General features: G+C 45.1%; 1 protein-coding gene across 10 annotated transcripts in view; it reads right to left on the bottom strand.

The window, feature by feature from the left end:
• LOC106592866 (uncharacterized) overlaps window positions 1–14,804 on the bottom strand; it is a 182,761-nt gene extending 167,957 nt beyond the window's left edge. For 6 of the 10 annotated variants that reach the window (XM_082978210.1, XM_082978213.1, XM_082978218.1 and 3 more), the window contains exon 1: window positions 14,243–14,792. In XM_082978210.1, coding sequence (XP_082834336.1) covers window positions 14,243–14,308 — 66 coding nt within the window. In that variant the 5' untranslated portion in view covers window positions 14,309–14,792. Of the gene's footprint in view, window positions 1–14,242 lie in introns of all 10 variants that reach the window. The other 4 variants (XM_082978209.1, XM_082978212.1, XM_082978216.1 and 1 more) reach the window with 3 other exon arrangements.
• Between the last annotated feature and the right edge of the window lie 7,696 nt (window positions 14,805–22,500).

Raw genomic sequence — 22,500 nt, 5'->3', positions numbered from 1 at the left:
TTCCTTGCTGAGTGGCCTTTCAGGTTATGTTGATATAGGATTCGTTTTACTGTGGATATAGATACTTTTGTACCTGTTTCCTCCAGCATCTTCACAAGGTCCTTTGCTGTTGTTCTGGGATTGATTTGACCCTTTTCGCACCAAAGTACGTTCATCTCTAGGAAACAGAACGTGTCTCCTTCCTGAGCGGTATGACGACTGCATGGTCCCATGGTGTTTATACTTGCGTACTATTGTTTGTACAAATGAATGTGGTACCTTCAGGCATTTGGAAATTGCTCCCAATGATGAACCAGACTTCTGGAGGTCTACAATTCTTTTTCTGAGGTCTTGGCTGATTTCTTTTGATTTTTGGTTGAAAAACAAGTTTTAATGACTCCAACCTAAGTGTATGTAAACTTCCGACTTCAACTGTATATATACATAATATGACATTTGTAATGTCTTTATTATTTTGGAACTTCTATGAGTGTAATGTTTACTGTTCATTTTTATTGTTTATTTCACTTTTGTTTATTATCTACCTCACTTGCTTTGGCAATGTTAACATATGTTTCCCATGCCAATAAATCCCTTTAATTGAATTGAGTTGAGATAGAGAGAGACAGAGAGAGAGAGAAAATGAGGTGGAAACTAAGCTGCACTTCCTAACCTCCTGCCAAAAGTCATGACCATATTGGAGACACATATTTCCCTCAAATTACACAAAACCACAAAGAATTCAAACACAAATCAAATTTTGAAAAACTCCTGTATCTGTTCAGTGAAATACCGCAGTATGCAATCCCAGCAGCAAGATTTGTGACCTGTTTCCACGAGTGGGTCAGAAACACCAATCTAAATATAACCTGTATTTACCTGCATTTATCCCCCACGTCTCTACCACGTCACTCAAAAATTTTAAATGTTCTATTTTTTTTTTTACCGCTAATAACATCATATTTTATACATTGTTATTCTCTTGAAAGGTTTTGTGTGAGTAACGTTTACTGTTAATATCTAATTGTTCTGGTCTTTGTTTTGTTTCATTCACTTTGTTGGTTTTTGGCATTGTTGTTTTGTTTCTGGTTTATTTCACTTGCTTTGACAACACATTTCCCAATAAATGACTGGAGCAGACAGCCATCACAACATCAAACATCCTTCAGCCATCACAACATCCTTCAGCCATCACATCACATCAAACATCCTTCAGCCATCACATTATATCAAACGTCCTTCAGCCATCACATCACATCAAACATCCTTCAGCCATCACAACATCCTTCAGCCATCACATCACATCAAACATCCTTCAGCCATCACATTATATCAAACGTCCTTCAGCCATCACATCACATCAAACATCCTTCAGCCATCACATCACATCAAACATCCTTCAGCCATCACATCACAACATCCTTCAGCCATCACATCACAACAAACATCCTTCAGCCATCACATCACAACATCCTTCAGCCATCACATCACAACATCAAACATCCTTCAGCCATCACATCACATCAAACATCCTTCAGCCATCACATTATATCAAATGTCCTTCAGCCATCACATCACATCAAACATCCTTCAGCCATCACATCACATCAAACATCCTTCAGCCATCACATCACAACATCCTTCAGCCATCACATCACAACATCAAACATCCTTCAGCCATCAGATCACAACATCAAACATCCTTCAGCCATCACATCACAACATCACAACATCCTTCAGCCATCACATCACAACATCAAACATCCTTCAGCCATCACATCAAACATCCTTCAGCCATCACATCAAACATACTTCAGCCATCACATCACATCAAACATCCTTCAGCCATCACATCACAACATCCTTCAGCCATCACATCACAACATCCTTCAGCCATCACATCACAACATCAAACATCCTTCAGCCATCACATCACAACATCCTTCAGCCATCACATCACAACATCAAAGGCTAGAGTGTGTGTGTGTGTGTGTGTGTGTGTGTGTGTGTGTGTGTGTGTGTGTGTGTGTGTGTGTGTGTGTGTGTGTGTGTGTGTGTGTGCGTGCGTGCGTGCGTGTGTGCGTGCGTGCATTAAGGTGTTTTAGCTGTTTCTGAGAAGTCCATTGATTTTTACCCTCTCTCTCTCTCTGTAACAGGAAGCAGTGATAATGAGGCCTTGAATTAATAATTAAAATATTTCCAAAATAAGACCTCTCAGCCTGATACCACACCACCTAGTCTGATACCACCTAGTCTGATACCACACCACCTAGTCTGATACCACCTAGTCTGATACCACCTAGTCTGATACCACACCACCTAGTCTGATACCACACCACCTAGTCTGATTCCACCTAGTCTGATACCACCTAGCCTGATACCACACCACCTAGCCTGATACCACACCACCTAGTCTGATACCACACCACCTAGTCTGACAACACCTAGTCTGATACCACCTAGTCTGATACCACACCACCTAGTCTGATACCACCTAGTCTGATACCACCTAGTCTGATACCACACCACCTAGTCTGATACCACCTAGTCTGATACCACCTAGTCTGATACCACACCACCTAGTCTGATACCACACCACCTAGTCTGATACCACACCACCTAGTCTGATTCCACCTAGTCTGATACCACCTAGCCTGATACCACACCACCTAGCCTGATACCACACCACCTAGTCTGATACCACACCACCTAGTCTGACAACACCTAGTCTGATACCACCTAGTCTGATACCACCTAGTCTGATACCACACCACCTAGTCTGATACCACACCACCTAGTCTGATACCGCACCACCTAGTCTGAAACCGCACCACCTAGTCTGATACCACACCACCTAGTCTGATACCACACCACCTAGTCTGATACCACCTAGTCTGATACCACACCACCTAGCCTGATACCACCTAGTCTGATACCACACCACCTAGTCTGATACCACACCACCTAGTCTGGTACCACACCACCTAGTCTGATACCACACCACCTAGTCTGATACCACCTAGTCTGATACCACCTAGTCTGATACCACCTAGCCTGATACCACCTAGCCTGATACCACACCACCTAGCCTGATACCACACCACCTAGTCTGATACCACCTAGTCTGATACCACACCACCTAGCCTGATACCACACCACCTAGCCTGATACCACACCACCTAGTCTGATACCACCTAGTCTGATACCACACCACCTAGTCTGATACCACCTAGTCTGATACCACCTAGTCTGATACCACACCACCTAGTCTGATACCACACCACCTAGTCTGATACCACCTAGTCTGATACAACACCACCTAGTCTGATACCACACCACCTAGTCTGATACCACACCACCTAGTCTGATACCACACCACCTAGTCTGATACCAACACCACCTAGTCTGATACCACACCACCTAGTCTGATACCACACCACCTAGTCTGATACCACCTAGTCTGATACCACACCACCTAGTCTGATACCACACCACCTAGTCTGATACCACCTAGTCTGATACCACCTAGTCTGATACCACCTAGCCTGATACCACACCACCTAGTCTGATACCACACCACCTAGTCTGATACCACCTAGTCTGATACCACCTAGTCTGATACCACCTAGTCTGATACCACACCACCTAGCCTGATACCACACCACCTAGTCTGATACCACACCACCTGGTCTGATACCACACCACCTAGTCTGATACCGCACCACCTAGTCTGATACCACACCACCTAGTCTGATACCACACCACCTAGTCTGATACCACCTAGTCTGATACTGCACCACCTAGTCTGATACCACCTAGTCTGATACCACCTAGTCTGATACCACACCACCTAGTCTGATACCACCTAGTCTGATACCACACCACCTAGTCTGATACCACACCACCTAGTCTGATACCACACCACCTAGTCTGATACCACACCACCTAGTCTGATACCACACCACCTAGTCTGATACCACCTAGTCTGATACCACCTAGTCTGATACCACACCACCTAGTCTGATACCACACCACCTAGTCTGATACCACACCACCTAGTCTGATACCACCTAGTCTGATACCGCCTAGTCTGATACCACACCACCTAGTCTGATACCACACCACCTAGTCTGATACCACCTAGTCTGATACCACCTAGCCTGATACCACACCACCTAGTCTGATACCACACCACCTAGTCTGATACCACCTAGTCTGATACCACCTAGTCTGATACCACCTAGTCTGATACCACACCACCTAGTCTGATACCACACCACCTAGTCTGATACCACACCACCTAGTCTGATACCACACCACCTAGTCTGATACCACACCACCTAGCCTGATACCACCTAGTCTGATACCACACAACGATATTACTGTGCATTGTAGACATTCTATTTTCTCCAGAGGTTTTGCCAGACAGTTGCTATGTTGATGTCGTGCCCATTGGTTATGAATGTTTCAACCTCTGTGTTGAGAAGTCCTGTTTTTATCCTCAGTTACTGGGAGCACCAGAAAACTACACTAACCATGAGCCTCGCGTCTGCATCGTCCAATCACAGAGCAGATACAAGTCACGTGATCCAAATCAAATCAGGTTGTATTTGTCACATGCACCGAATACAACAGGTGTAGACCTTACAGTGAAATGCTGAATACAAGCAGTTCAAATATATATATATTTTTTTGTTTAAATACCCCCCAACAAATATGAATAAGAAATAAAAGTATCAAATAATTAAACAGCAGCAGTAAAATAACAAGCGAGGCTATATACAGGGTGTTACGGTACAGAGTCAATGTGGAGGCTATATACAGGGTATTACGGTACAGAGTCAATGTGGAGGCTATATACAGGGGGTACAGAGTCAATGTGGAGGCTATATACAGGTGGTACAGAGTCAATGTGGAGGCTATATACAGGGGGGTACCGGTACAGAGTCAATGTGGAGGCTCTATACAGGGGGTACTGGTACAGAGTCAATGTGGAGGCTATATACAGGGGGTATCGGTACAGAGTCAATGTGGAGGCTATATACAGGGGGTACCAGTACAGAGTCAATGTGGAGGCTATATACAGGGGTACCGGTGCAGAGTCAATGTGGAGGCTATATACAGGGGGTACAGAGTCAATGTGGAGGCTATATACAGGGGGTACCGGTACAGAGTCAATGTGGAGGCTATATACAGGGGGTACAGAGTCAATGTGGAGGCTATATACAGGTGGTACAGAGTCAATGTGGAGGCTATATACAGGGGGTACCGGTACAGAGTCAATGTGGAGGCTCTATACAGGGGGTACCGGTACAGAGTCAATGTGGAGGCTATATACAGGGGGTATCGGTACAGAGTCAATGTGGAGGCTATATACAGGGGGTATCGGTACAGAGTCAATGTGGAGGCTATATACAGGGGGTACCAGTACAGAGTCAATGTGGAGGCTATATACAGGGGTACCGGTGCAGAGTCAATGTGGAGGCTATATACAGGGGGTACAGAGTCAATGTGGAGGCTATATACAGGGGGTACCGGTACAGAGTCAATGTGGAGGCTATATACAGGGGGTACCGGTACAGAGTCAATGTGGAGGTTATATACAGGGGGTACAGAGTCAATGTGGAGACTATATACAGGGGGTACAGAGTCAATGTGGAGGCTCTATACAGGGGGTACAGAGTCAATGTGGAGACTATATACAGGGGGTACAGAGTCAATGTGGAGGCTATATACAGGTGGTACAGAGTCAATGTGGAGGCTATATACAGGGTGTTACGGTACAGAGTCAATGTGGAGGCTATATACAGGGGGGTACCGGTACAGAGTCAATGTGGAGGCTATATACAGGGTGTTATGGTACAGAGTCAATGTGGAGGCTATATACAGGTGGTACAGAGTCAATGTGGAGGCTATATACAGGGTGTTACGGTACAGAGTCAATGTGGAGGCTATATACAGGGAGTACCGGTACAGAGTCAATGTGGAGGCTATAAACAGGGGGTACTGGTACAGAGTCAATGTGGAGGCTATATACAGGGGGTACTGGTACAGAGTCAATGTGGAGGCTATATACAGGGGGTACTGGTACAGAGTCAATGTGGAGGCTCTATACAGGGGGGTACCGGTACAGAGTCATTGTGGAGGCTATATACAGGGGGTACAGAGTCAATGTGGAGGCTATATACAGGGGGTACTGGTACAGAGTCAATGTGGAGGCTATATACAGGGGGTACTGGTACAGAGTCAATGTGGAGGCTATATACAGGGGGTACTGGTACAGAGTCAATGTGGAGGCTATATACAGGGTGTTACGGTACAGAGTCAATGTGGAGGCTATATACAGGGTGTTACGGTACAGAGTCAATGTGGAGACTATACACAGGTGGTACAGTGTCAATGTGGAGACTATATACAGGAGTACAGAGTCAATGTGGAGACTATATACAGGGGTACAGGGTCAATGTGGAGACTATATACAGGGGGTACCGGTACAGAGTCAATGTGGAGGCTATATACAGGTGGTACCGGTACAGAGTCAATGTGGAGGATATATACAGGGGGTACCGGTACAGAGTCAATGTGGAGGCTATATACAGGGGGTACCGGTACAGAGTCAATGTGGAGGCTATATACAGGGTGTTACAGTACAGAGTCAATGTGGAGGCTATATACAGGGGGTACCAGTACAGAGTCAATGTGGAGGCTATATACAGGGTGTTACAGTACAGAGTCAATGTGGAGGCTATATACAGGGGGTACCGGTACAGAGTCAATGTGGAGGCTGTATACAGGTGGTACAGAGTCAATGTGGAGGCTATATACAGGGGGTACTGGTACAGAGTCAATGTGGAGGCTATATACAGGGTGTTACTGTACAGAGTCAATGTGGAGGCTATATACAGGGTGTTACGGTACAGAGTCAATGTGGAGACTATATACAGGGGGGTACCGGTACAGAGTCAATGTGGAGACTATATACAGGGGTACAGGGTCAATGTGGAGACTATATACAAAGTGTTACGGTACAGAGTCAATGTGGAGGCTATATACAGGGGGTACCGGTACAGTCAATGTGGAGGCTATATACAGGTGGTACCAGTACAAAGTCAATGTGGAGGCTAAATACAGGGGGTACTGGTACAGAGTCAATGTGGAGGCTATATACAGGGGGTACTGGTACAGAGTCAATGTGGAGGCTATATACAGGGGGTACTGGTACAGAGTCAATGTGGAGGCTATATACAGGGTGTTACAGTATAGAGTCAATGTGGAGGCTATATACAGGGGGTACCGGTACAGAGTCAATGTGGAGGCTATATACAGGGTGTTACAGTACAGAGTCAATGTGGCGGCTATATACAAGGGGTACTGGTACAGAGTCAATGTGGAGGCTATATACAGGGGGTACCGGTACAGAGTCAATGTGGAGGCTATATACAGGGTGTTACGGTAAAGGGTCAATGTGGAGACTATATACAGGGTGTTACGGTACAGAGTCAATGTGGAGGCTATATACAGGGGGTACCGGTACAGTCAATGTGGAGGCTATATACAGTTGGTACCAGTACAAAGTCAATGTGGAGGCTAAATACAGGGGGTACCGGTACAGAGTCAATGTGGAGGCTATATACAGGGGTGTACCGGTACAGAGTCAATGTGGAGGCTATATACAGGGGGTACCGGTACAGAGTCAATGTGGAGGCTATATACAGGGTGTTACAGTACAGAGTCAATGTGGAGGCTATATACAGGGGGTACCGGTACAGAGTCAATGTGGAGGCTATATACAGGGGGTACCGGTACAGAGTCAATGTGGAGGCTATATACAGGGGGTATTGGTACAGAGTCAATGTGGAGGCTATATACAGGGGGGTACCGGTACAGAGTCAATGTGGAGGCTATATACAGGGGGTACCGGTACAGAGTCAATGTGGAGGCTATATACAGGGTGTTACAGTACAGAGTCAATGTGGAGGCTATATACAAGGGGTACCGGTACAGAGTCAATGTGGAGGCTATATACAGGGTGTTACAGTACAGACTCAATGTGGAGGCTATATACAGGGGGTACCGGTACAGAGTCAATGTGGAGGCTATATACAGGGTGTTACAGTACAGAGTCAATGTGGAGGCTATATACAAGGGGTACCGGTACAGAGTCAATGTGGAGGCTATATACAGGGGGTATCGGTACAGAGTCAATGTGTGGGGGCACCGGTTAGTTGAGGTAATATGTACATGTAGGTAGAGTTATTAAAGTGACTATGCATAGATGATGACTGAGAGTAGCAGCAGTAAAAGGTGTGTGGGGGGGGGGGGGGGGGTCCAGTCCATGCAGGGTGTGGTGACTGAGAGTAGCAGCAGTAAAAGGTGGGGGGGGTCCAGCCCATGCAGGGTGTGGTGACTGAGAGTAGCAGCAGTAAAAGTTGGGGGGGGGGGGGGTCCAGTCCATGCAGGGTGTGGTGACTGATAGATTCTTGGTAACGGTTAGTGTGTGTGTCTGTAGCCAGAGCAGAAAGCAGCTGTGAGGTAATGTAATGTTTCATTAGGAATATCTTCCTGTTAGAGGCCATCACACCACTCCCAGTGGACACACACACACACACACACACACACACACACACACACACACACACACACACACACACACACACACACACACAGCTATTGGGACACAGAGAGAGAGACAGAGAGTGACAGAGAGAGGAGAGAGAGAGAGAGAGAGAGAGAGAGAGGCAGAGATAGATACAGAGAGAGGAGAGAGGAGAGAGAGAGAGAGAGAGGGAGAGAGGCAGAGATAGATACACACAGAGAGAGAGAGAGAGAGAGAGAGAGAGAGGGGGGGAGAGGCAGAGATAGATACACACACAGAGAGAGAGAGAGAGAGGGAGAGGCAGAGATAGATACACAGAGAGAGAGAGGGAGAGAGAGAGAGAGACAGAGAGAGAGAATAGGCAGGTGTGTGTGTGGTATGTGATGGAAGTAAGAGCAAGAGTGATGGTTAGAGGGATCTCTCTCTCTCTCTCTCTCAACCTCTCTCTCTCTCTGTCTGTCTCTCTGTCTCTCTCTCTCTCTCTCTCTCTCTCTTTGATCCCATCAGCAGCTGTATTTTACCAGTCATCTGTGTTGCTGCTCTAGCACCTCGGTCTGCAAATGTGAGTTGGGGTTGTTTTGTTCCTACGGGAAAAATGTATTCTATTTGTTGAATATTAGTAATACTTCTGGCCAAGGCCGGTTCAAGGCATAAACACCCCGCTGCCACAAGAATTAGATGGAAACACTCCTGGTCCTAGTTCTGGGTTGTACTACCAGATGGAAACACTCCTGGTCCTAGTTCTGGGTTATACTACCAGATGGAAACACTCCTGGTCCTAGTTCTGGGTTGTACTACCAGATGAAAACACTCCTGGTCCTAGTTCTGGGTTGTACTACCAGATGGAAACACTCCTGGTCCTAGTTCTGGGTTGTACTACCAGATGGAAACACTCCTGGTCCTAGTTCTGGGTTGTACTACCAGATGGAAACACTCCTGGTCCTAGTTCTGGGTTATACTACCAGATGGAAACACTCCTGGTCCTAGTTCTGGGTTATACTACCAGATGGAAACACTCCTGGTCCTAGTTTTAGTTTTGGGATACATATAATTCATAATAGATTACACAAACAATCCTAAATCTCATTTCTGAGATCCTATGAACATGGCTCATCTCGTGTGTGTGTGTGTGTGTGTGTGTGTGTGTGTGTGTGTGTGTGTGTGTGTGTGTGTGTGTGTGTGTGTGTGTGTGTGTGTGTGTGTGTGTGTGTGTGTGTGTGTTTGTGTGAGTGAGTGAGTGAGAGAGTGTGTGTAGCTCTGCAGTACATTACTGGAATCTAATTAGACTGAGAGACTGAGTGCACTGAGACAGGAAACACACACACACTCCACCATCTCATACATCAGACGCCTACAGGGCTGAAAGGGAGAGAAGGATGGGGAGGGGACGTTGGGTAGGAGAGGAGGAGAGGAGAGGAGAGGTAGGGAGGGGAGGAGCGGTAGGGAGGGGAGGTTGGATAGGAGAGGTTAGTGAGGGGAGGTTGGTTAGGGGAGGTAGGGAGGGGAGGTTGGGAGGGGAGGTAGGGAGGGAGGGGAGGGGAGGTTGGGAGGAGAGGTAGGGAGGAGAGGTAGGGAGGAGAGGTAGGGAGGGGAGGTTAGGGAGGGGAGGTTGGTTAGGAGAGGGAGGGGAGGGGAGGTTGGGAGGAGAGGTAGGGAGGGGAGGGGAGGTTGGGAGGAGAGGTAGGGAGGACTGGTAGGGAGGGGAGGTAGGGAGGGGAGGTTGGTTAGGAGAGGTTGGGAGGAGAGGTTAGGGAGGAGAGGTTAGGGAGGAGAGGTAGAGAGGAGAGGTTAGGGAGGAGAGGTTAGGGAGGAGAGATAGAGAGGAGAGGTTGGTTAGGAGAGGTAGAGAGGAGAGGTTAGTTAGGAGAGGTTAGGGGGAGAGAGGTAGGGAGGAGAGGTTAGGGAGGGGAGGTTGGTTAGGAGAGGTTAGGGAGGGGAGGTTGGATAGGGGAGGTTGGATAGGGGAGGTTGGATAGGAGAGGTAGGGAGGAGAGGTTAGGGAGGGGAGGTTGGATAGGAGAGGTAGGGAGGAGAGGTTAGGGAGGGGAGGTTGGGAGGAGAGGTAGGGAGGAGAGGTATGGAGGAGAGGTAGGGAGGAGAGGTTAGGGAGGGGAGGTTGGGAGGAGAGGTAGGGAGGGGAGGTAGGGAGGGGAGGTTGGTTAAGAGAGGTAGGGAGGGGAGGTTAGGGAGGGGAGTTTGGTTAGGAGAGGTAGGGAGGAGAGGTATGGAGGAGAGGTAGGGAGGAGAGGTTAGGGAGGGGAGTTTGGTTAGGCGAGGTAGGGAGGAGAGGTAGGGAGGAGAGGTTAAGGGAGGGGAGGTTGGTTAGGAGAGGTAGGGAGGAGAGGTATGGAGGAGAGGTAGGGAGGAGAGATAAGGGAGGGGAGGTTGGTTAGGAGAGGTAGTGAGGAGAGGTAGGGAGGAGAGGTTAAGGGAGGGGAGGTTGGTTAGGAGAGGTAGGGTGGAGAGGTATGGAGGAGAGGTAGGGAGGAGAGGTTAGGGATGGGGAGGTTGGTTAGGAGAGGTAGGGAGGAGAGGTAGGGAGGAGAGGTAGGGAGGGGAGGGGAGGGGAGGGGAGGTTGGTTAGGAGAGGTAGGGAGGGGAGGTAGGGAGGGGAGGGGAGGGGCATCAACTACACTGGAGGGCAGACACACAGTCCAGTTACACACACTGTCTGTAACTCATCTCTCTTAAAGAGTACATAAAACACACAAACATAAATAAACCGTCATCATGCTCCTCCCACTGAAACCTCAGTAGTAGTACACCCACCACCTCAACCATTAAACACCTATAGGAGAAACACTGTAACCTCATCAATCATTAAACCCCTATAGGAGAAACACTGTGACCTCATCAACCATTAAACCCCTATAGGAGAAACACTGTAACCTCATCAACCATTAAACCCCTATAGGAGAAACACTGTTTTCTCATCAACCATTAAACCCCTATAGGAGAAACACTGTAACCTCATCAACCATTAAACCCCTATAGGAGAAACACTGTTACCTCATCAACCATTAAACCCCTATAGGAGAAACACTGTAACCTCATCAACCATTAAACCCCTATAGGAGAAACACTGTTACCTCATCAACCATTAAACCCCTATAGGAGAAACACTGTTACCTCATCAACCATTAAACCCCTATAGGAGAAACACTGTAACCTCATCAACCATTAAACCCCTATAGGAGAAACAGTGTAACCTCATCAACCATTAAACCCCTATAGGAGAAACACTGTTACCTCATCAACCATTAAACCCCTATAGGAGAAACACTGTAACCTCATCAACCATTAAACCCCTATAGGTGAAACACTGTAACCTCATCAACCATTAAACCCCTATAGGAGAAACACTGTAACCTCATCAACCATTAAACCCCTATAGGAGAAACAGTGTAACCTCATCAACCATTAAACCCCTATAGGAGAAACACTGTTACCTCATCAACCATTAAACCCCTATAGGAGAAACACTGTAACCTCATCAACCATTAAACCCCTATAGGTGAAACACTGTAACCTCATCAACCATTAAACCCCTATAGGAGAAACACTGTAACCTCATCAACCATTAAACCCCTATAGGAGAAACACTGTAACCTCATCAACCATTAAACCCCTATAGGAGAAACACTGTTACCTCATCAACCATTAAACCCCTATAGGAGAAACACTGTAACCTCATCAACCATTAAACCCCTATAGGAGAAACACTGTTACCTCATCAACCATTAAACCCCTATAGGAGAAACACTGTAACCTCATCAACCATTAAACCCCTATAGGAGAAACACTGTAACCTCATCAACCATTAAACCCCTATAGGAGAAACACTGTTACCTCATCAACCATTAAACCCCTATAGGAGAAACACTGTTACCTCATCAACCATTAAACCCCTATAGGAGAAACACTGTTACCTCATCAACCATTAAACCCCTATAGGAGAAACACTGTAACCTCATCAACCATTAAACCCCTATAGGAGAAACACTGTAACCTCATCAACCATTAAACCCCTATAGGAGAAACACTGTAACCTCATCAACCATTAAACCCCTATAGGAGAAACACTGTAACCTCATCAACCATTAAACCCCTATAGGAGAAACACTGTAACCTCATCAACCATTAAACCCCTATAGGAGAAACACTGTAACCTCATCAACCATTAAACCCCTATAGGAGAAACACTGTAACCTCATCAACCATTAAACCCCTATAGGAGAAACACTGTTACCTCATCAACCATTAAACCCCTATAGGAGAAACACTGTAACCTCATCAACCATTAAACCCCTATAGGAGAAACACTGTAACCTCATCAACCATTAAACCCCTATAGGAGAAACACTGTTACCTCATCAACCATTAAACCCCTATAGGAGAAACACTGTAACCTCATCAACCATTAAACCCCTATAGGAGAAACACTGTAACCTCATCAACCATTAAACCCCTATAGGAGAAACACTGTAACCTCATCAACCATTAAACCCCTATAGGAGAAACACTGTAACCTCATCAAACATTAAACCCCTATAGGAGAAACACTGTTACCTCATCAACCATTAAACCCCTATAGGAGAAACACTGTTACCTCATCAACCATTAAACCCCTATAGGAGAAACACTGTAACCTCATCAACCATTAAACCCCTATAGGAGAAACACTGTAACCTCCTCAACCATTAAACCCCTATAGGAGAAACACTGTTACCTCATCAACCATTAAACCCCTATAGGAGAAACACTGTAACCTCATCAACCATTAAACCCCTATAGGAGAAACCCTACATGACTGTATAGGCTGGATAGCCTAAACATTAGGCGGATGTGACCTCATAGGCCTACTAGAGAGTCCTAGCTGTCTTTGGCCATCACCTCAAACTGACGATGATATGATAATCCCGCCTGCATGCAAACAAACCTCTCATATAATACCGACACTTTACCGGCCGGTCACCGGTTGGACATAACGGGCAGCAGTCCACCGGGCCGTAGCTGTAAAACACATAATAACGAGACGGGACGCACTGTCCTAAACTAAAGTCCACCTCTAGACTCTGGTTTGCGTTGCGGGGCCCGCATGCAGACAGACAGGTGTGGCGTTTCTGACGGGACTATCCTACTGGGCCCTAAAGATATGTATTGTAACGGAACAGTGTAACCTTATTTGCAGTCTAAAAATGATTAGAAAACGATCGTCCCGCGGTTGAATCGGGTTGATCCCAGGCCTATAGAATCAGTGGAGTCGGTCTAGGATAGTTTACCTGCGGGTAGTGTTGTTGATCAGCATCATCATTACAACACATCGTTTCATTTGAAATTGAAACGACAACATCAGTTCACCTACAGGATATAATCAATAATAATATCGGGATTGTGTCTTGTGTCTTGTGTTTCGCTGTGCACCTAAACGGAGCTCCGTGAAATAGATGTGGTAACTAGGACAACGCCTTTTAAATGGACTGTCTCCTCTCCGGAGACCGCATGCACGCAGCACGAGAAGAGCGACAGAGTGTGCTGTGCTGCACCGTGTAGACTACCGGGAGGGAGGGTGAACAGGCGGCTACATTCGCTCTGTATCGTCAATGCGGCGGATGTCGCCTAGTCCCCTACAGTGTTTTGTAGCGGTTGTAGAGAGCAGAGACCCACCTGCCGAATGCGGTTCTTGTGCGGCGGGGTCCCTCCTTCTGGGGACGTGCTACTTGACGATGCCATTTTCCGTCGTTCTGTTTCGGTCGCGGTCCGGTGTCTCTGGCGTAGCTATGTGTTTCTCCTGGGCTCCTTGACGTTCCGTCTCCCCCGACCACCGGGATGGAGACGCGAGGTCTTCTTGACCGTGCGAGATGGGGCTTCGGTCGGCCTCAAAATCCCCAGGGCTCGGGGGTGCCCCGGTTCGTCATGATACTGCGGCAGCGTTGTTGTTGTTTTTCTTCAGTTAAAAAAGCAAAGTGTCTAAGACAAGGAAAGCGTTATTGAGGGGCGGAACGAGTGTTCCCCCTTTCAGAAGTGCGCACGAGTGTTGTCTCCTAGCCTACTACAGCCTCCCTGTGCGTGAATCTGCGTGTTTGAGAGAGAGAGAGAGAGAGAGAGACAGAGAGAGAGACAGAGAGAGAGAGAGAGAGAGAGAGAGAGACAGAGAGAGAGAGAGAGAGAGAGAGAGAGACAGAGAGAGATAGACAGAGAGAGAGAGAGAGAGAGAGAGACAGAGAGAGAGAGAGAGAGAGAGAGAGAGAGAGAGACAGAGAGAGACAGAGAGACAGAGAGAGATAGACAGAGAGAGAGAGAGAGAGAGAGACAGTGAGAGAGCCCTCCGAACCCCGCATGATAGTTTGCTCCAGTGTTTTGCTTATCTTTCCTCCCTCCCTCCTTCTCTGCAGTAGCTAGTAGCTCTCAGCCGTCAGCCCTGACACACTCAACACAGATTGATTACGGAGTGATTTCAGTGCCAACATCAATGGTATTTCAATTTCATAATTTAGAATTTGTATTAGGATATTGAATTTGAATTTCATATTTTTGAATTTGTACAGCAAAAAATAGAATACGTGAATTCATAAATGTAACTTGTATTTCATGATTTGAAACTGTATTGAATTAATATTGCATTCAGTTTTAAATGTTAAATGTAATTGAATATTCAAACTAAGTATTTATATATTCAGTTTCAATCTTGTAGATATTGCATTCATTGTCTGTGTATCAAGTTTACAAACTCAGTTCTCTAAATTCAGATTCAAAACCAGAGACAACATCCTGGTACTTTTTCATCCAGGAAAGGTAGAGAACAGAATCAAACACTCTGTGGTAAACAGAAGTTAGCGGTACGAACAGAGTGGTTTCTAGCTGTTTCTGAAGCCAATGTGGCATGTTGAGTTGTATCTTCTTCCTGTGAATGTGGCTCTAGTGTTAGAACTGTTGGGGCTATAAACTACAGTATTATGACCCCATTCTTGAAAGCTTAGACTCTCCGGAACATGGACATCTACTCCCTCATCTCCCTTCCTTACCTTCTCTCACCTCTCCTCTTCTTCTCTCCTTCTCTCTCCTTCCCTCTCCTCTTCTTCTCTCTCCTTCCCTCTCCTCCCCCTCTCTCCTTCTCTCTCCTTCCCTCTCCTCTTCTTCTCTCTCCTTCCCTCTCCTCCCCCTCTCTCCTTCTCTCTCCTCCCCTCTCCTCTTCTTCTCTCCTCCCCCTCTCTCCTCCTCGCCTACCCTCTTCTCTTCTTATCTCATCTCCTCCCCCCTCTCTCCCTCTTTCCATCTCTCCTCTTCTTCTCTCCTCCCCCTCTCTCCTCCTCGCCTACCCTCTTCTCTTCTTATCTCATCTCCTCCCCCCTCTCTCCCTCTTTCCATCTCTCCTCTTCTTCTCTCCTCCCCCTCTCTCCTCCTCTCCTACCCTCTCCTCTTCTTCTCTCCTCTCCTCCCCCCTCTCTCCCTCTTTCCATCTCTCCTCTCCTCCCCTTCTCTCCTCCTCTCTGACCCTCTCCTCTTATTCTCTCCTCTACACTCTCTCCTCCTCTCCAACCCTCTCCTCTTCTTCTCTCCTCTCCTCCCCCCTCTCCCTCTTTCCATCTCTTCTCCTCTACCCTCTCTCCTCCTCTCCCTCGCTCCTCTTCTTCTCTTCTCTCCCCTATCTCCTCTCCATCTCTCATCTCTTCTTCTCTCCTCCCCTTCTCTCCTCCTCTCCTCTTCCTCTCTTCTCTCTCCTCTCTCCTCTCCATCTCTCCTGTTCTTCTCTCCTCTTCCGTCTCTCCTCCTCTCCTTCTCTCCTCTTCCATCTCTCTCTGATCTCCCCCCTCTCTCAGTGCTTGAAGAACAGATCAGTTTGCTGTAGGTATCTTGGTTCAACCACTGATCCAAGATAAGCGAGGGAGTTTATCTCACATCATCGAAGTAACAAAGTAATCAAATCAAGTGTTATTTCTCACATGCTTCATAAACAACAGGTGTAGACTACCAGTGAAATGCTGACTGACGGGTTCTTCCCAACAATGCAGAGAGAAAGAAAAGAAGAGAAAAATAGACAAAATAAATCCACAATGAGTAACAATAACTTGGCTATATACACAGGGTACCAGTACTGAGTCAATGTGCAGGGGTACGAGGTAATAACTTGGTTATATACACAGGGTACCAGTACTGAGTCAATGTGCAGGGGTACGAGGTAATAACTTGGTTATATACACAGGGTACCAGTACTGAGTTGATGTGCAGGGGTACGAGGTAATAACTTGGTTATATACACAGGGTACCAGTACTGAGTTGATGTGCAGGGGTACGAGGTAATAACTTGGTTATATACACAGGGTACCAGTACTGAGTCAATGTGCAGGGGTACGAGGTAATAACTTGGTTATATACACAGGGTACCAGTACTGAGTTGATGTGCAGGGGTACGAGGTAATAACTTGGTTATATACACAGGGTACCAGTACTGAGTCAATGTGCAGGGGTACGAGGTAATAACTTGGTTATATACACAGGGTACCAGTACTGAGTCAATGTGCAGGGGTACAAGGTAATAACTTGGTTATATACACAGGGTACCAGTACTGAGTTGATGTGCAGGGGTACGAGGTAATAACATGGCTATATACACAGGGTACCAGTACTGAGTCGATATGCAGGGGTACGAGGTAATAACTTGGTTATATACACAGGGTACCAGTACTGAGTCAATGTGCAGGGGTACAAGGTAATAACTTGGTTATATACACAGGGTACCAGTACTGAGTCGATGTGCAGGGGTACAAGGTAATAACTTGGCTATTTACACAGGGTACCAGTACTGAGTCAATGTGCAGGGGTACGAGGTAATAACTTGGCTATATACACATGGTTCCAGTACTGAGTCGATGTGCAGGGGTACGAGGTAATAACTTGGCTATATACACAGGGTTCCAGTACTGAGTTGATGTGCAGGGGTACGAGGTAATAACTTGGTTATATACACAGGGTACCAGTACTGAGTCGATGTGCAGGGGTACGAGGTAATAACTTGGTTATATACACAGGGTACCAGTACTGAGTCGATGTGCAGGGGTACGAGGTAATAACTTGGCTATATACACATGGTTCCAGTACTGAGTCGATGTGCAGGGGTACGAGGTAATAACATGGCTATATACATGGTAATAACATGGCTATATACACAGGGTACCAGTACCCAAAAGGGTCAATACAGATAGTCCATGTAGTTATTGGGTTAACTATTTAACTAACTTTTTAGTGGTCTTATGCCTTTGGGGGTAGAAGCTGTTCAGTGTCCTGTTGGTTCAAGACTTGGTGCATTGGTTCTGCTTGCCATGCTGTAGCAAAGAGAACAGTTTATGACTTGGGTAGCTGGAGTCTTTGACAATGTTAGGGGCCTTCCTCAGACACCGCCTGGTATAGAGGTCCTGGATGGCCGGGAGCTCGGCTCCATTGATTTTTCTGGGCCTTAAGCACTAACCATCTGTAGCGCCTTGTGGAGGGTGCCAAGTACTTATTAATGAAGCCTGTGGTAAACGAATCCCGGAACATATTCCAGTCTGTGCTAGCAAAATCAGTCCTGTAGGTTAGAATCCGCTTCATCGGTCCACTTCCATATTGAGCGCGTCACTGGTACTTCCTGTTTGAGTTTTTGCTTGTAAGCAGGAATCAGCAGGATATCGTTATGGGGGAGAACTTTGCGTTTCTGTGTGTGGAAAAAAGGTGGTCCAGAGTTTTTTTTGCCTGTAGTTGAACAGCTGACATGCTGGTAGAAATAAGCTGAATCTGATTTCAGTTTTCCTGCATTAAAATCACCGGTCACTAGGTGCGCCACCTATGGATGTGCATTTTCTTGTTTGCTTGTGGCCTCATGCAGCACTTTGAGTGCGGTCTTAGTGCCAACATTGGTTTGTGGTGGTAAATAGACAGCTACAAAGATTATAGATGAACACTCTGCTGGTAAAATAGTGTGATCTACAGCTTCTCATGAGGTACTCTACCTCAGGTAAACAGAACCTCCAGACGTCCTTGACATTAGCGATCGCGCACCAAAAGACACACACCTCCTCACCAATCTTACCCAACGCTGCAGTACGATCTTTCCGTAGCATAGAAAAAACAGCTAGATGTATATTATACATGTCCCTGTTCAGCCACGACTCTCAGAAACAGGATGTTACAGTTCTTCAGAACACGTTGATAGTCTGGAAACAGAGCTTGTTCACTTTTTTTTCTCTCCAGTGATTGTACGTTCGCCAATAGAATGGACGGTAGAGGCGGTTTATCCACTCGCCGACGTAGTTTCGTCAGGTATCCCGCACGCCGGCCTCTATAACGCCACCTATGTCGGGGATTTAGGCCTGGTCCGGGACGAAAACCCAGGTTAGTGGTCTGCTCTGATGTCCAGAAGCTATTTTTTGCGCTCACAGGAAACGATGGCGGAAACATTATCTACAAAAAGAAAGTAAAGATTAGTGCAGAGAAACGCTAAAATATTACAGTTGGTCAGGAGCATGTAAAATGGAGGCCTTTCAGCGCCGTTCTACGATAAGCTACGTTTGGTATGGCTGCATTCTACGATATGCTGTGTTTGGTATGGCTGCAAATGACTACAAATGCTATGATCGTATGCTATCCATTTGTTTGTCTTTTTGTATGTTCTTTGTATGCCATTTTTTTAAATATTTGAGTTAACCAATGATATTAGGCCATACTTGGCCATGATTACAAACACTTGTGTGTCTCTTTACACTATATAAATGACTCATCTCGCAGTGTTTGATGATACCCTGATGAAGACAGCTTCGCTGTCGAAACATGGGTGATTAAATTTTTGCATCTGAGCTCTTAGAGTGTGCGGCTTTCCTTTATTTTCTGGTATGGCTGCATAACACAGAAGGTAACTTAAGGCAAAAAACTAAAGTAGGGTTGTTGGTCGGGGTGGATGGGTAAGCGTAACGTGAATGTCTAGCCACCCAAAGGCTGTGTGTTTGAATCTCATCATGGACAACTTTAGCATTTTAGCTACTTGGCAACTACTTAGCATGTTAGCTAACCCTAACCTTTTAACCTACAGTGCCTTCAGAAAGTATTCACACCCTATTTTCTATGTATACAACATAGGTCAGCAATGCTGGCCTACGGAGTCCCTTTGGAAACCCAACTACCTAAACATCCAATGATGTGATTTATAAATAAATGATCTGGGCTCCTGAATGACTGATCTCTATAATATATAAACAACTCTTGGAAAGCTCATATTCTGAGATATCCATTAAAAATGTATGATCCACAGATCATCCGTTATCCAAATCATCAACTTATACATTTCAACTTTGTTCACAGACTGTACTTAACACCAAGGAAATGTTTTATGATGAAATTGGCCTCAACCCCCAGCTGTTTACTGTGTCCCCTAAATCAGGTAGGCACATTCCTTCATATGATGTAGGAGTGCCCTGCAGTTAAATGCTTCTGGGACAAGGTTACAAAATTCATTTGGAAGTGGATGAATTTAAATATCCAATGCTTTCCATCTTTTATGTTACCTAACGATGGTAGTCGCTTGAATCTCTCAGTCAATCAGAGAAGATTACTGCTGCCAATTGTTTTTAACTGTAATATGGCAACCACCTCACCTAATTAATCATTTGACCATGCTCAAAGCAATATTCAGTGTCAGCTTTTTGCATTTTTTTGACACATCTAGCAATCTGTGTTCTTCTTTACGAGGCATTGAAAAACCTCCCTGGTCTTAGTGGTTGAATCTGTGTTTGAAATTCACTACTTGATTGAGGGTCCTTACAGATAGTTGTATGTGTGTGGTACAGGGATGAGGTAGTCCTTCAAAATCATGTTAACCACTATTAATGAACACAGAGTGAGTCCATGCAACTTATTATGTGACTTGTTAAGCACATTTTTACTCCTGAACCTATTTAGGCTTGTCATAACAAAGGGCTTATTGACTTATTGGCTCAAGATATTTCAGCTTTTCCATTTTTTTTTTATTTATAAAAATCTCTAAAAACAAAATGTATCTTTGACATTATTGGGTTTTGTGTGCAGACCAGTGACACAAAATCTCAATTTAATCATCCATTTTAAGTTCAGGCAGTAACACAACAAAATGTGGAAAACATTCATGGGTGTGAATAATTTCTGAAGGCAGTGTAACTCCTAACCCTACCCCTAACTTTAACCCTAACCTCTAGCCTAGCTAACGTTAGCCACAACAAATTGGAATTTGTAACGTATCGTAACATTATACAAAATGGACATCCACAATTTACATCTGGACACCCATTCAAATTAGAGGATTTGGCTATTTTAGCCACACCCATCGCTGACAGGTGTATAAAGTCGAGCAGACAGCCATGCAATCTCCATAGACAAACATTGACAGTAGAATGTCCTTACTGAAGAGCTCAGTGACTTTCAACGTGGCATCGTCATAGGATGCCACCTTTCCATCAAGTTAGGTAGTCCATGTAATCACCTGTTTATTCTTTATAGATGTCTCCTTTCCATCAAGTCAGGTAGTCCATGTGTTATTATAATCACCTGTTTATTCTTTATAGATGTCTCCTTTCCATCAAGTCAGGAAGTCCATGTGTTATTATAATCACCTGTTTATTCTTTATAGATGTCTCCTTTCCATCAAGTCAGGAAGTCCATGTGTTATTATATCACCTGTTTATTCTTTATAGATGTCTCCTTTCCATCAAGTCAGGAAGTCCATGTGTTATTATAATCACCTGTTTATTCTTTGGCCGGGATTCAATCCGATTGCAAGTTGTAGCGAGCTTGTTAATTAAAGGTAATTTTTGACTGAGCCAACATCTGCAGCGTTTAACATGACTGTTATCTCCAGGAACGCGGGAACATTTCCTTTAAAAGCAGCATTGTTGACATCACTCTACAAAACGTAATCGAGTTGAATTTCGGCCTTTATATTTTTCACAAGTAATTTTGTTTTGTTGTTCTTGTGGTTTTTTTTTACCTCTCATGATGTTATTGATTATAAATGTTATGATATTGATTATGATATAGATTATTGTTCTGATGTTGTTAGTAGTATATAATGATGTTATTGATTATAAATGTTATGATATTGATTATGATATAGATTATTGTTCTGATGTTGTTAGTAGTATATAGATAATGATGTTATTGATTATGATCTGTGGGTTACAGAGAAAGTATAGTATTTAGTGCAGGTCTGATATACAACAGATTGTGTGGCCATGTTGGCCTTCTCTGTGGCTCAGTTGGTAGAGCATGGTGTTTGCAACGCCAGCATGGTGTGTGCAATGCCAGGGTTGTGGGTTCAATTCCCACGGGGGGCCAGTATATATAAAAAAAAACAAATTAAATGCATGAAATGAAATGTATGCATTCACTACTGTAAGTTGCTCTGGATAAGAGCATCTGCTAAAATGTAATGTTGTGTGCAAATCAATCATTCAACCAATCAAATCAACCAAAACATTGTAAAGTAAGCCAATATTGTATTATATCAATGACCTGAAAGGTTTTGTTAACAAGTGTTATATCGTATGTGTGATGTGAGTTCAGATGATGTTGCTGTAATGTTTCCACATAAAGACCTGTTACTCTCCATGTAATCACATCACTGTATGATTCTAATAAACTCACAGACCTGTTACTCTCTAAACCGCCATGTAATCACATCACTGTATGATTCTAATAAACTCACAGACCTGTTACTCTCTAAACCGCCATGTAATCACATCACTGTATGATTCTAATAAACTCACAGACCTGTTACTCTCTAAACCGCCATGTAATCACATCACTGTATGATTCTAATAAACTCACAGACCTGTTACTCTCCATGTAATCACATCACTGTATGATTCTAATAAACTCACAGACCTGTTACTCTCTAAACCACCATGTAATCACATCACTGTATG

This window comes from Salmo salar, chromosome 08 (assembly GCF_965601325.2).
Source record: "Salmo salar chromosome 08, fSalSal1, whole genome shotgun sequence".
Lineage (NCBI taxonomy): Eukaryota > Metazoa > Chordata > Actinopteri > Salmoniformes > Salmonidae > Salmo > Salmo salar.
The sequence above is the reverse complement of the archived record's forward strand: the minus strand, read 5'-3'. Positions and strand labels throughout refer to the sequence as shown.